This window comes from Carcharodon carcharias, chromosome 1 (assembly GCF_017639515.1).
Source record: "Carcharodon carcharias isolate sCarCar2 chromosome 1, sCarCar2.pri, whole genome shotgun sequence".
NCBI classification, from domain to species: domain Eukaryota; kingdom Metazoa; phylum Chordata; class Chondrichthyes; order Lamniformes; family Lamnidae; genus Carcharodon; species Carcharodon carcharias.
The window spans coordinates 82,694,005-82,707,939 of NC_054467.1; the positions used below are offsets into that span (position 1 = coordinate 82,694,005).

The 13,935-nt window shown below is 43.9% G+C and overlaps 1 protein-coding gene across 2 annotated transcripts in view; it reads left to right on the plus strand.

Annotated features, from left to right (window-relative positions):
• The window catches only part of acox3 (acyl-CoA oxidase 3, pristanoyl), a 211,894-nt gene that overhangs the window by 25,719 nt on the left and 172,240 nt on the right, over positions 1–13,935 (plus strand). For both annotated transcript variants that reach the window (XR_005944229.1, XM_041197722.1), the window contains exons 5-7: positions 1,335–1,424; positions 5,065–5,208; positions 9,789–9,877. Coding sequence is in view for 1 of the 2 variants with exons in the window: in XM_041197722.1 (XP_041053656.1) it covers positions 1,335–1,424; positions 5,065–5,208; positions 9,789–9,877 (323 nt within the window). In the remaining variant the exon portion in view is untranslated. The remainder of the gene's footprint in view (positions 1–1,334; positions 1,425–5,064; positions 5,209–9,788; positions 9,878–13,935) is intronic.

Genomic DNA, 13,935 nt, shown 5'->3' on the forward strand with positions numbered 1-13,935 from the left:
CGGGCGTGCACCAGAGTCAGCTGTGCACCCACCAATATTTAAAAGGCCTATTAAGGCCATTAAGGAAGTAATTAAGGTCAACTTTATGCTGCATGTCCAACCTTACGGTTGGCGGGCAGTCGAAAAGGCCAAGCGGCCTTTACATTTTTTAGAAAACATCATCCACGAGCGGGATGAGGTTTCCTAAAAATTTAATGAATTAAATAAAAAAATTTCTGAAATATAAAAACATGTCCCATCTCATGTTTAATTAAATTTTTAATCCATTTATTTATTTATTTGAAAAGCGCTTCAATCTCCCTGAGGCAGCTCCATGACGCAGGGAGATTGAATCGCTCTTGCACTGGCCCCGACTTTCCCTCCTCCCCCCGCCCCCACCCGCACAGGTAGCGCTGAGCGCTACTGCTCGTGTCTTATGCTGAGCAGGCCTTAATTGGCCCGCCCACGTAAAGTGGAGGTGGGGAGCCTTTCGAGGGTAGCGGTCTGCTCCGTGACCACTCCAGGAAAAATTCAGGCTCCTGTGATTCGTGTGTAAGAACAATCAAATCCCTCTGAGTGACAGTCTCTCACTTTTGTTGAAAAAATGCTTTTTCTTCATATCAAATTGGATAATTTCACACTTATTAAAATTATACTTCTCCCAACAGCTTCCCTAACCACCATCTGGGCTGCACCACTTTGTAGCCTCTGTATCTCTTCCTCACAGCTTATTTGCCCACCTAAAATAAAAACAATAAATGCTGGACGTACTCAGCAGGTCAGAAAGCATTTGTGGAGACAGAGAACAGTTAACTTTTCAGATCGATGACCTTGCACCAGAACTGAAAGATCATCGACCTGAAACATTTAACTCTCCACAGTTGCTGCCTGATCAGCTGAGTATTTCCAGCCAGCAGTTTATGTTTTTATTTTAGACTTCCAGCATTTGCAGTATTTTGCAATTTTATTATTTCCCGCTTAATAGCTTACTAGTCCAAATTTCCAAAATACCCAGAAAAGAAACGGTGTTAAGGTTACAGGAATAACTTACTATTTGTACACAGCATCAAAAATGATCAACAAATATAGAATGCAAAATGCTGTATTTAAAATGTGCAGTATACCTGTCTCTGATGTAGCCATGTCTGGTAACATATGAGAAGCCTTGGAGTCTTGCTGCCTGTCCTGTTTCTCTCTCATTTTTCTGTCACTCTTTTTCTCTCCCATTGCTCTAAATTTGTTTCTGTTCCCCACCCCTTTATGTAAGACTTCCTTTGAATGCTTTTTGTGCAAATTTGAAAATATTTTTTGCTAGCTTTTTAATGTATTCTTGGTGCATTTATTTGTTAATTTAGATCTTCGGATGTTTTGCTTTGACTGAGTTGAGCCATGGCAGCAATGCTAGAGCTTTGAGAACAACAGCAAGATATGATCCCAGAACTCAGGTTTGTATTCTGTATTCAGAGAAAAGTAATTGACTGCCTAATTAAGAGTATTTTATTTTCATTAATTGACTGTTCTGAGTTTCATAGCTCTCTAATTGGGAGAAGAAATATTTTAACATGAACCCAAGATGACTTTTGAATAATGACAATTTCATTTACTCCTAATTATTAGCTTGTCTCCTATGGGGTAGCTCACTGTAGGTCAGTGAATGTTTTGCTTTATAAAGACATGTGTAGCTTTATAAAGACATGTATAGTATACTATTTAATGCACGAAAGAACGCTGCACCCGACTCTCCCTCCTCTCCCCTGCACGGTATTGCTCGGCACCACCACTCACGATCCACACTGGGATCGTGCTTGAAATCGTGGTGCTGCGCCGATCGGCGGCAGCGGTCGGCTCCACAACTGCTCCTGCTGAGCCCGCTCAACGCGGGGAAAACCCTCGCCTATGTATTCTTGCTCGTGTCTACCTCTGCCAATTTGATTTTCTTAATCCGCCTGAAGATTAAAGTCACCCATGATTAATGTACTGCCTTTTTTACCCGCCCTGATCATTTCCTGATTTATTCTCTGTCCTACAGTATAGCTACTGTCAGGGGGCCTATAGACTACTCCCACCAGTGTCGTCTTCCCCTTGTTTTTTCTTAATTCCACCCATATGGATTCTACTTCTTCCGATCCAAGATCCATTCTTGCTATCATACTTATTCCATCTTGTACTAACAAAGCTACCCCACCACCCTGTCCTTCCGAAAAGTCACATATCCCTGAATATTTAGTTCCCAGTTTTGACCTCCTTGTAACCACGTCTCCATAATGACTATAAGATATCCATTAACCTCTATTTGTGCCGTTAATTCATTTATTTTGTTCTGTATACTACGCTCATTTAAGTAAAGGGCCACTAATTTTGCCTTTTTACCATTTTTCCCCTTTTTTACGATATTTGCTGTTTTTTTTTTGTTTGTTCAGCCTGACCCTTCCTGTCACATACTCTGGGTATCATTACCTAAATAGCTGCCCTGCAGTGCAGCCACTTCCTTTTGCATTGTAAGCCTACGTATCCCCTTTCCAGAACCCTTCACCCCCACCCCCATCTCCCATCCCCCACCCCCACCTTCCACTTGTGTGTTTTTCTCACACTCTCTTTCCGTAAATGAGCCCGCTGTTTCTCTCTCACTCTCTCCCTGTAAATGACTATGCTGTTTCTCTTGCACTGTCAAGCTGTAAATGGCCCTCGCTGTAAATGGTTAAAATGAGATCTAATTATATCTCTCCCTGATATCAGCACCATCCTAAAGCAGTAGAATCAATGAAGTGGTTTTGTGACAAAATAACCTGCTGAAGAGTAGGTAAAAGTGTGTTTATAAATGGTTGTACTCTATAGTTTTTTTGAAGACAGTACGATTATTCTAATCAAGTCATTTATGCTTTCATACTATGCAGAGAACTAGTTTTATCTAAATAGTTTCCTTGTGAATTTATAGCAAAAAACATTATTGTACTGTCAATTTTATATGCAAACAATAATATATGAAAGAAATGTATGCCAAGGCAGGATAAGTAGTCTTGTTTTAATTTCCATTGTTGGTGTTCACCTACCACTCCATTGATAGATCTATTCCCATGCACCCCCCTGCCCCCACCAACCCCCTCCTAATTTTCTCACCATCAGAAGGTGTTGAATCATCCGGCTGGTTGACACTGGTAGCCATCTGCTACTTTGCTCAAGTGGTGATTGCCGGTAAGTTATTCAGTGTTGGACAGCATCCTAGCAAAATCAGATCTTGTGCTTGCATAATGTCCACACGTACACTTTCTTCAGGAGCCAGTGGAAGCCATTTAGAAATGAGAATATATACTGAGATCCTTTGTGTTTTCTCTTACTCTCTCGCGCTTTCCTTCCCCTACTTTTATCTACCTTCCTTTCTGGATATCTTTTCTGACTCCCCCCTCTGCACCTCTCCTTCCTCACATTTTCCCCCTCATCTATCTCCCGATATTCATCTCATATTTCATACATCTCAAAGAATAGTAAGAGGCCATTCAGCCATCGGGTCTGTGGCAAATCTTTCAAAGGGCAATCCAGTCCCGCTGTCATGCTGTTTTTCACCATATCTCTGTATTTTTAATCTGAGTATTTATCCAATTAGCAAAATTGAAGCCAATAGGAATCAGAGGGAAAAGTCCCCACTGGTTGGTCTCATACCTAGCAAAAAGGAAGATGTTTGCAGTAGTTGGAGGCCAATCATCTCAATCCCAGGACACAGCTGCAGGACTTCTTTGGCAGTGCCCGAGGCATCTAACCAACCATCTTCAGCTGCTTCAGTTGCCTTCCCTCCAACGTAAGGTCAGAATTGCACAATGTTTAGTATATTTCACAACTCCTCAGATATTGAAGACCAAGCCATTAACTTATATCAAAAACAGTGATGTTCCTAGTACTGAATCACAGTGCAGAAGAGGACCTTCGGCCCATCGAGTCTGCACCTACACGCGAGAAACACCTGACCTACCGACCTAATCCCATTTACCAGCAATTGGCCCATCGCCTTGAATGTTATGATGTGCCAAGTGCTCATCCAGGTACTTTTAAAGGATGTGAGGCAACCCACCTCCACCACCCTCCCTGGCAGCACATTCCAGACCATCACCACCCTCTGGGCAAAAATGTTTTTCCTCACATCCCCCCTAAACCTCCTGCCCTTCACCTTGAACTTATGCCCCTTGTGACTGACCCTTCAACTAAGGGGAACAGCTGCTCCCTATCCACTCTGTCCATGCCCCTCATAATCTTGTACACCTCGATCAGGTCGCCCCTCAGTCTTCTCTGCTCCAATGAAAAAAACCCAAGTTTATCCAACCTCTCTTCATAAGTTAAATGTTTCTTCCCAGGCAACATCCTGGTGAATCTCCTCTGCACCCCCTCCAGTGCAATCACATCCTTCCTATAATGTGGTGACCAGGACTACACACAGTACTCCAGCTGTGGCCTCACTAAGGCTCTATACAACTCCAACATGACCTCCCTACTTTTGTAATCTATGCCTCGATTGATAAAGGCAAGTGTCCTTTTTCATCACCCCACTAACATGTCCCTCCGCCTTCAGAGATCTATGGACACGCACGCCAAGGTCCCTTTTTTCCTCAGAACTTCCTAGTGTCATGCCGTTCATTGAATACTTCCTTGTCAAATTACTCCCTCCAAAGTGTATCACCTCACATTTTTCAGGGTTAAATTCCATCTGCCACTTATCTGCCTATTTGACCATCCCATCTATATCTTCTTGTAGCCCTAGGAGACATTGCTGTGCATCTCCCTCCAGCCCAAGAATTAACCATTCACCACAACTGTTTTCTATTCCTCTTCTTCTGACTCATATCTCAGGGGCTTCACCTGGCCGCAGTTCTCCATCATCCTTGGTCCAATTCATCCCACCTTCCAACTGCATGTGAATTGAAGACTGCACTTAGACTTGATTGCCTGGTGGTGAAAGGATAGATACCTTACCATGTGGCATTTTTGTAACTTATTAGATATAGAAATCTGCAATAAACTTTCTAATACATTTAGATCTGAAAACAAGGAATAATATCAGAAATTTTCACATAGGTCTTAATTTTTCTGGAATATTAGGAATTTATCATTGATTCTCCGGATTTTGAAGCAGCCAAGTTCTGGGTTGGAAACATGGGGAAAACTGCCACACATGCTATTGTATTTGCACAACTCCAAACTCCTGATGGAGTCTGTCAAGGGCTTCATTCTTTTATTGTTCAGGTAAGGCAATTTTTTTCATGGAGGCCCTATTAGTGATTATATGCTTTTATACATAATGTATTAATAACATGTACTAAAGCATGGCATAAATTCAGTTTAATGATTTTTTTTAAAAAGAGTGAAACCTAACAACTACAGAACCACTAACTGAAGTATTTGCTAGACTATTATTGTTGAGAAACAATTACTGAAGCTTACAAGAGTACTTTATGTGTAACTGATTTTCTGACTTTCTATAGATGTATAAACAGGAAAAGATTAGTGAAAGTAAATATGGGACAATTGGAGGCAGAGATAAGTAAAATCATAGTGGGAATAAAGAAATGGCAAAGACTTTAAACAGATATTTTGTATCTGTCTTCAAGGGTAAAAGATACAAAAAATATTCTAGTAATAATGAGAAACCAAGAGTCTAGCAAGAATAAAAAACTTAAAAATCAAAAATAAAGAAATAGTACTGGAGAAATTAATAGAGTTAAGTAATGACAAAACCCCTATACCTGATGACCTGCGCCCTACAGTTTTAGAAAAGTTTGCTGCAAAGATAGTGGACACAATGGTTTTGGACTTCCAGATTCTGGAACAGCCCCCAAGCAATCGAAGGTAGCAACATAACCTTGCCTTTTAAGAAAGGAGGAAGAGAAAAAATGGGAAAGTATAGCCCAGTTAGCCTAACATCAGTTGTGGGCAAAATGCTAGAATCGTTTATCAGGGAAGTGGTAACAGAACACTTAGAACCTCACAATATAATTAGGCAGAGTTGTCAAGAATTTTTGAAAGGGAATTCATGTTTGACCAGTCTGTTTTTTGAGATGTAACTAGTAAAATGAATAAGGGGAGCCAGTGAATGTAATGTATTTATTTACAAAAATACTTGCGATAAGGTGCCACAGAAGAGTTTGTTACAAATAATTAGGATTCATGGGATTGGGGGTAGTATATTAGTAGGGATTGAGGATTGGCTAATGGACAGAAACCAGATTAGGAATAAATGGGACATTTTTGGGTTGGCAGGCTATAACTAATGGGGTACTGCAAGTACTTAAACCTCAGCTATTTAAATCTATGTTAATGAATTAAATAGGTGACTGATTGTAACACATCCAAGTATGCTAATGATTCAAAGTTAAGTGGGGAAGTGAGCAGTACAGGAAGCAAAGAGACTGCAGAGAGATATCAGCAGGTTGCGTGATTGAGCAAGAATATGGCAAATGGGATACAGAATCACAGAATCGCACAGTGCAGAAGAGGCCCTTCAGTCCATCGAGTCTGCACTGACATGTGAGAAACACCTGACCTACCTACCTAATCCCATTTACCAACACTTGGCCCATGGCATGTCATAACATTCAAGGCTAAGTGCTCATCCAGGTACTTTTTAAAGGATGTGAGGCAACCCGTCTCCACCACCCTCCCTGGCAGCACATTCCAGACTGTCACCACCCTCTGGTTAAAAAGTTTTTCCTCACATCCCCCCTAAACCTCCTGCACCTCATCTTGAACTTGTGTCCCCTTGTGACTGACCGTTCAACTAAGGGGAACAGCTGCTCCCTATCCATCCTGTCCATGTCCCTCATAATCTTCTACACCTCGATCAGGTCGCCTCTCAGTCTTTTCTGCTCCAACGAAAACAACCCAAGTCTATCCAACCTCTCTTCATAATTTAAATGTTTCTTCCCAGGCAACATCCTGGTGAATCTCCTCTGCACCTCCTCCAGTGCAATCACATCCTTCCTATAATGTGGTGACCAGAACTGCACCTAGTACTCCAACTGTGGCCTCACCAAGGTTCTATACAACTTCGACATGACCTCCCTACTTTTGTAATCTATGCCTCGATTGATAAAGGCAAGTGTCCCATATGCCTTTTTCACTACCTCACTAACATGCCCCTCCCCCTCCAGAGATCTATGGACACACACGCCAAGGTCCCTTTGTTCCTCAGAACTTCCTACTGTTATGGCGTTCATTGACTACTTCCTTGTCAAATTACTCCTTCCAAAGTGTATCACCTCACACTTTTCAGGGTTAAATTCCATCTGCCACTTATCTGCCCATTTGGCCATCCCATCTATATCTTCTTGTAGCCCAAGACACTCAACCTCACTGTTAACCACCCGGTCAATCTTTGTGTCATCCTCAAACTTACTTTTCTTACTCCCTACCATCTATGTTGTTTATATAAATGACGAATAATAGGGACCCAGCACAGATCCCTGTGGTACGCCGCTGGACACTGGCTTCCAGTCTCTAAAGCAGCCTTCTGTCATCACCCTCTGTCTCCTGCAACTAAGCCAATTTTGAATCCACCTTATCAAATTACCCTGTATCCCATGTGCATTTGCCTTCTTTATAAAGCTCCCATGTGGGACCTTGTCAAAGGCTTTGCTGAAATCCATATAAGCTACATCAACTGCACTACCCTCATCTACACACCTGGTCACCTCAAAAAATTCAATCAAACTTGTTAGGCATGACCTCCCTCTGACAAAACCATGCTGACTGCCCCTGATCAAACCTTGTCTCTCCAAGTGGCGATAGATTCTCTACTTCAGAATTTTCTCCAATATTTTCCCTACCACTGATGTGAGACCCATTGGTCTGTAGTTCCCTGGCTTATCTCTACAAACTTTCTTAAATAGCAGAACCACATTAGCTATTCTCCAGTCCTCTGGCACCCACCCTGTGGCCAGAGAGGAATTAAAAATTTGGGTTAGAGCCCCTGCAATCTCCTCCCTTGCCTCCCTCAGCAGTCTGGGACACAGACTGGACCTGGAGATTTTTCCACTTTTAAGCCTGCCAACACCTCCAATACCTTGTCACTATCTATATCAATTTGCTCAAGAACCTCGCAGTCTCTCTCCCCGAGTTCCATACCTTCATCCTCATTCTCTTGGGTGAAGACGGATATGAAGTATTCGTTCAGCGCTCTACCAATGTCCTCTGGCTCCATCCATAGATTGCCCCCTTGGTCCCTAATGGGCCCTACTCTTTCCCTGATAATCCTCTTCCCATTGATTCAATTAGGCCAATTGTGAATTTATGCACCTTGGTGGGAAAAATAAAAAAAACAGGGTTTATTTTGAATGATGAGAGACCAAGAAATGTTTGCATTGTCCTTGTACATGAATCACCGAAAGTTAACATGCAGATATAGCAATTAAGAAGGCAAATGATACGTTAGTTTTTGTTGCAAAGGGATTCACGCATAAGAATAAAGAAGTTGTTCTACAATTATTCAGGGCATTGGTGCGGCCAAATTTGGAGTACTGTGTGCAGTTTTGGTCTCCTTATCTAAGAAAGGACATAACTTGCAATAAATGTTCATTAGACTGATTCCAGAGAGTTCAGAAGAATGAGAGGTGATCTAATTGAACCTTATAAAATTCTTAAGGGGCTTGACAGTGTAGATGCAAAGGAAATATTTCCCCTGGCTGTGGAATCTGGAATATGTGGGGTCATAGTCTCAAAATAAGGCATTAGCCCTTTAGGACTGAGGTGAGGAGAAATTTCTCAACTTAAGGGGAAATGAATCTTTATAATTCTCTGCCCTAAAGAGTTGTGAATGCTCAGTCATTGAGTGTATTTAAGCTGGAGGCTGATAGATTTTTGGGAATTCAGGGATATGGGGATAGTGCAGGAAAGTAGAGTTAGGGTAAAAGATTGGCCATGATCTTGTTGAATGGCAGAACAAGCTGAAAGCCAAATGGCCTACTTTGGACAACTGTTTCTTATGTTCTTATGTTTACTTCCCAGTGGTACCTGGGCACTTCAGTTCAATGGCGTGGCCATGGACAATGACATTACTGGAAATTAGCAGCATGGGGTACTCTGAAAAATTTTGCAGCACTGCATGGAAACATAATATTAAAAATAGATTTGTATCAATTCTGCCCTGTTCTCCAGTAATGTGGTTTTTAAATGCTTGGGATACTAATTATAAGAAATCCACTGCAGATCTGAAGCCAGTAGTATATTTTATAAATGTAATTACTGCTGTCAGATGTGTGCATTTATTAAACAGTTTTGATTGTTTTGATGTTTAAATTGTACCACAAAGAAAGCAAGTTTGTCAGTTTTGATCTATAGTCTGGATCTTCTGTGCAGCGGCAGCAATGGTTGGATTGCCACTGCACCAAAGTATTCCCCTGATTCGACGTTGCTGTGCATTTCACAAATATATAGCGCACAGTCTCTCGGAAATCTGTCGGAGCAGAGTAGGCAACAAGTGCGTCAGCACCCAGAGCTTCTAAATCAGGTGTAGGATGGATAGACTGAGTAAGACTTTGTCTCAATAATGTGCCTCTGCTCCAATCTCAAAGCAAATATAAGAAACATCTTTCATTTTCCAAGTCAGCCATCCTGTGCCCTTTGTCAAATTAGGGATAATAGGCCAATACCCATTGGAATATAGATGGAGATTGCCAAACTAATTAAAAAGCGCATTTACAGCTAGCATTCGGAGGAGCTTTTCTGTTCTTCAGTCTGGGTTTGAACTCTGGTTTCAAATGTGAAAGGCCAATTTCTAATCCACTGTCTCTTTTTAATTTTGACTTCCTTGTAAATCAAAATGTATTTAGATCAGAGATCCCAAGACTCTGCTTCCAATGCCTGGAGTAATGGTTGGAGATATTGGAAAGAAGGTGGGATTAAATGGAGTAGACAATGGGTAAGAATGTCTTCTTAGATGCGACACCTAATTTTCACGCTATTTGCATTAGCTAGTTTTCTTAATCTTTATTTGTGTTCACCTGTTTCTTGTTTCCCAAGTTTTGATTGCAGTGATTTGACATAGCAAACTTTTTTATGTGGTATATGTCAGGCACATCACCAGTTGAATGTTAGGACAAGGTTTTACAATGGGGAAATATAGTACTTTTAACATGAAAATTCCAAGGTGCTTCACAGAGCCAAAATTAAACAAAAATAGATGTCACGCTGAACGAAGACAGGAGGGAGAAATAAAGAACCAGCTTGCATTTATATAGTGCCTTTCACAACCTCAGGAAGTCCTAAATTGCTTTACAGTTAATTAAGTACTTTTGAAGTGTTATCTGAAAAAGAAACAAAGTCTCTCTCTTATTGCAATTTGCATGTCATACTTACTACTCTTTTATTGTTCTATATCTCCCTTTTTGTCTTTATTTATCTCTTACTCTTCTTACTCTGGTTGTCAGACATTTTCTTTTCTTGTTATAGTGTCAACACACATGTCTCTGAATCATCTTCTCACTTTTTGGCCGGAATTCTCTGACCCCCTTGGTGTCTGGTGTCGGGTGTCATGTATGGCGAGAAGGCCAAAAATTGGTGTTACGCTGTCATGAAATCAGTTTGTGATCGTCTCCTCCACCTGTCAATGGTTGGCTGTGTTTCCCGTTGCTGCATGTCGGGAATGTCATTTTAATACAATTGCATCTAATTATAAGTTCTGCTTGCTGGATTCATCACCACCCCTGCACACACCACCCCACCCCAGAGTCAAACCTACCAGTATGGATTCAGAATGCTGTGCTTCACAACTGCCTTTAAAAGGCATACACCTGGTGAACTGTACTTCAAGGGGAACCCAGGGGTGAGTGCACACAACTTTGCGCAGTGCTCGCAAGCATTGCCTGCAAGACATCAAGGAAGAAAGGGCTAGACGGGCACATTTGCAGGGGGTCACAGGTAAGTCGCTTTTTCCAGGCTGGTTTTCAGTGCAGTGCTGGGGCAAGAGCTCCCGTGCGGGTCAGGCCAATGGGTGGAGGATTGGGATAAGACACCACAAACTGAAGGAAATACTCAAGCACATGATGGGGTTGGGGAGGGGGGCCGGTGGTAAGAAAAGCGGCCACACACTTGGAAAAGCTTGTCAAAAGTGAGCATTTTTCCACAGCTGAGACCACTTAGCACCTTCATTGACATGCATGGAGTTGGCCCTCTGAAGCTTTTCTGCCCACTCAAGCTATGCAGTAGCATGAGAGTGCCACCAAATGCTCCAGAACATTTCATCCCTTGGGTGCAGACTGCAAATTAATGTGAGTTTTAGAGTGCAGCAGAGCAATTGGCTGACTAGGCAAGTTGTACAATCCCCTTTTGAAAGGTGGCCATGGTGCAGTCCCTGGTAGAGACGCTCACAGCCCCTTACAATGTCTTTGTTAAGGTTTGAACCAGTATCCATTATGGTTCAAGCTAACAGCGCAGCCTTGCTGTGTGGGTTAGGAGAATGCCTGCACCTGAACTGAGACCGCAGTCCAATGGCCGAAGCTGCCGCCAGTCGGTCAAGTAGAGTGGGATGGAGGTAGGTGAGGTTTCAGACAGCCAATGAGCGCACTACACACTGGCCGTCCAGGCGATGGCGAGCACTCCCCTGCGTGTGTGAACGGGCCTTCAGACTTAAGCAAGAGAGGTTTTTAGAACATATATGCTAACCCACACAACTGTCTCTTTGATCCTGCAGGAGGAGAATATCAGGATCATGGAGCCTGGTGATTTAGCAGTATGTCTCATGACTTGCAGAAATCAGAGAAGAAGAAGAAGGGAGCGGCAGAGGTGCCTGGCTTGGCATGGGGAGGAGCGCCTGCCTCAAGATAAAGGGGCAGCGGGGCGTGCTGTGCACGCAGCTGAAGATCCACAGCAAGCCATCACACATAGGTACCTCGCTAGACCCAGGGCCTATAGGCAGTGTCTGTCATTCCTGCAGATGACCGAGAACCAGTGTTGCCGAAAACTGCGCATGTCTAGGGAACTGGTTGATCACATATACCAGCTGCTGCAGGATTTGGCGACATGGAGGGAACCCACTGCCGGCAGCCATGAAAGTGACTGCAGCATTCAGTTTTTAGGCCAGTAGCTCCTTCCAAGGTTCCACAGATGACCTGTGTGGGATCCCGCAAGACTCTACGCACAAGTGTATCCAGGAGGTCATGGATGCCATCTTCGCGAACTCAGAACTTTATGCATTTAGCCAAGGCTCAGGAAAGCCAGGAAGCAAGAGCACTGGGATTTGCGCAGATCTCTGGCTTTCCACAGATGCTGGGCGCACTCAGATGGTATTTAGATCTCCATGGCAACAAGCATTCAACTAGGCCAACCACAAGGGCTTCCACTCGCTGAATGTTCAGCTGATGTGTGACCACCATAAACACATCCTCAAGTCTGCACACGATTCCCAGGGAGCGTCCACTACTCCTATATCCTTAGCAGGTCTCAGAACCCTGACATCTTCCAGGGTCCAGAGAGACTGCAGGGTTGGCTTCTCGGGGGCAGGGGCTACCCATAGAGGTTATGGCTGATGAAGCCTGTGAGCGGCCTCACTGCAGCAGAGCGACGGTATAATGAGACTCATGCTGTGACCCGGACTTTAGTAGAGCAAACGATAGGCATTTTGAAAATAAGGTTCCAGTGCCTCGACAGGACTGGTGGAGCACTCCAATAAGTCCCCAGAGGGTGTCGCACACCACCATCACTTGCTGTGTGCTCCGCAACCTGGTGCTGCAACAGGTGGAGTTCTTGGCTGAGGAGGTGATGGAGGAGCTGCACGTATCTTTCAATGAGGAAGACATCAAAAAGGGTGACGATGATGAGGTCCTGGAAGGCACGGATGCCGGCGTGAGGCCATCACACTGGTCAGACGAGGCTGGCGCACTCGGGAGGCCCTCGTAGCCACATGATTCGTGGAGGATGATGATGCGATGCATTGAGAACAGTCCTGACATCCTTATCTTGCACCTTTGAATGTATGAATCCTGTGTGGCTGATGGCAGCACGCATATCCTTAGTGCTTAGACTCGTGTTGGAGACACAGTGGAGGCCCTGATAGTCGCTAGATTCCAGGAGGAGGATGATGAAATGCAGTGAGGAGACTCCATAGATCTTCACATTGCCTTCGTGAATGTCTGACTCCTGTATTGGCTGAGGGCAGCTCGCTTGCACTGTGATCATATCATGGAGATACAGCTGTGAAACTTGAAATGTACCTGATCCTCTGTCAGCCTCCAGCACCTGAACTCTTCAGGAGCACAGCGTCACTGGTTACAGATCCTCCAAGGGGGGAAGGGGGAGGCGGGTATCGTCCAGCCTCACCTTTAAAGGCACTGAGAGCACACAGAGAGAATGACGGAACTCAGTGACACCTACCCAGGACATTCTGGCAGCAATGACAAGCACCATCGAAGTGCAAGCATCACTAATGTGTCCAGTGAGTGTTAAGCTGGACCATCGCTTCAGTCTGAAAGTTACACACTGCCCAGGGAAGAGGCCCTGGACTGAGACACCTGCCTTTATCTTGTGCAGGAACCAAGGTTTCACATCTGAATGACACGAACACTGCTCATCATAACAAGAAGCAAGGAGACATTCTTGGGAGTTTATTTACAATAGTGAACATTAAGTACAAGTGATTAACTCCCATGCCCAGGCTGTGTAACAACTACTTCTTAATCTTCCTAACTCTGCCACTGTGTGTGCGTGTGTGCGCGTGCGTCCCCGACATTCACAGCAGGGGTGGAGGCAGCTCTTGACTTTGTGTTGACTTTGGCAGGTGTCCTCTGGAGGGCTGAGACTTGGAGGATTCTGGCCTGCTTTCAGGGTCCTGCTGTGTGGCAGTGGCACCCTCCTTGGCCTGTGGATCTGAAGCTGCTGGGGTCACAGGAAGAGAGGATTCACATGAGCTGGATACTCCCGGAGTCACCTGGGTGGATGGTCCCAGGGTGTGCACCTGATGATCCCTCTCCCTATGGGTGCCCG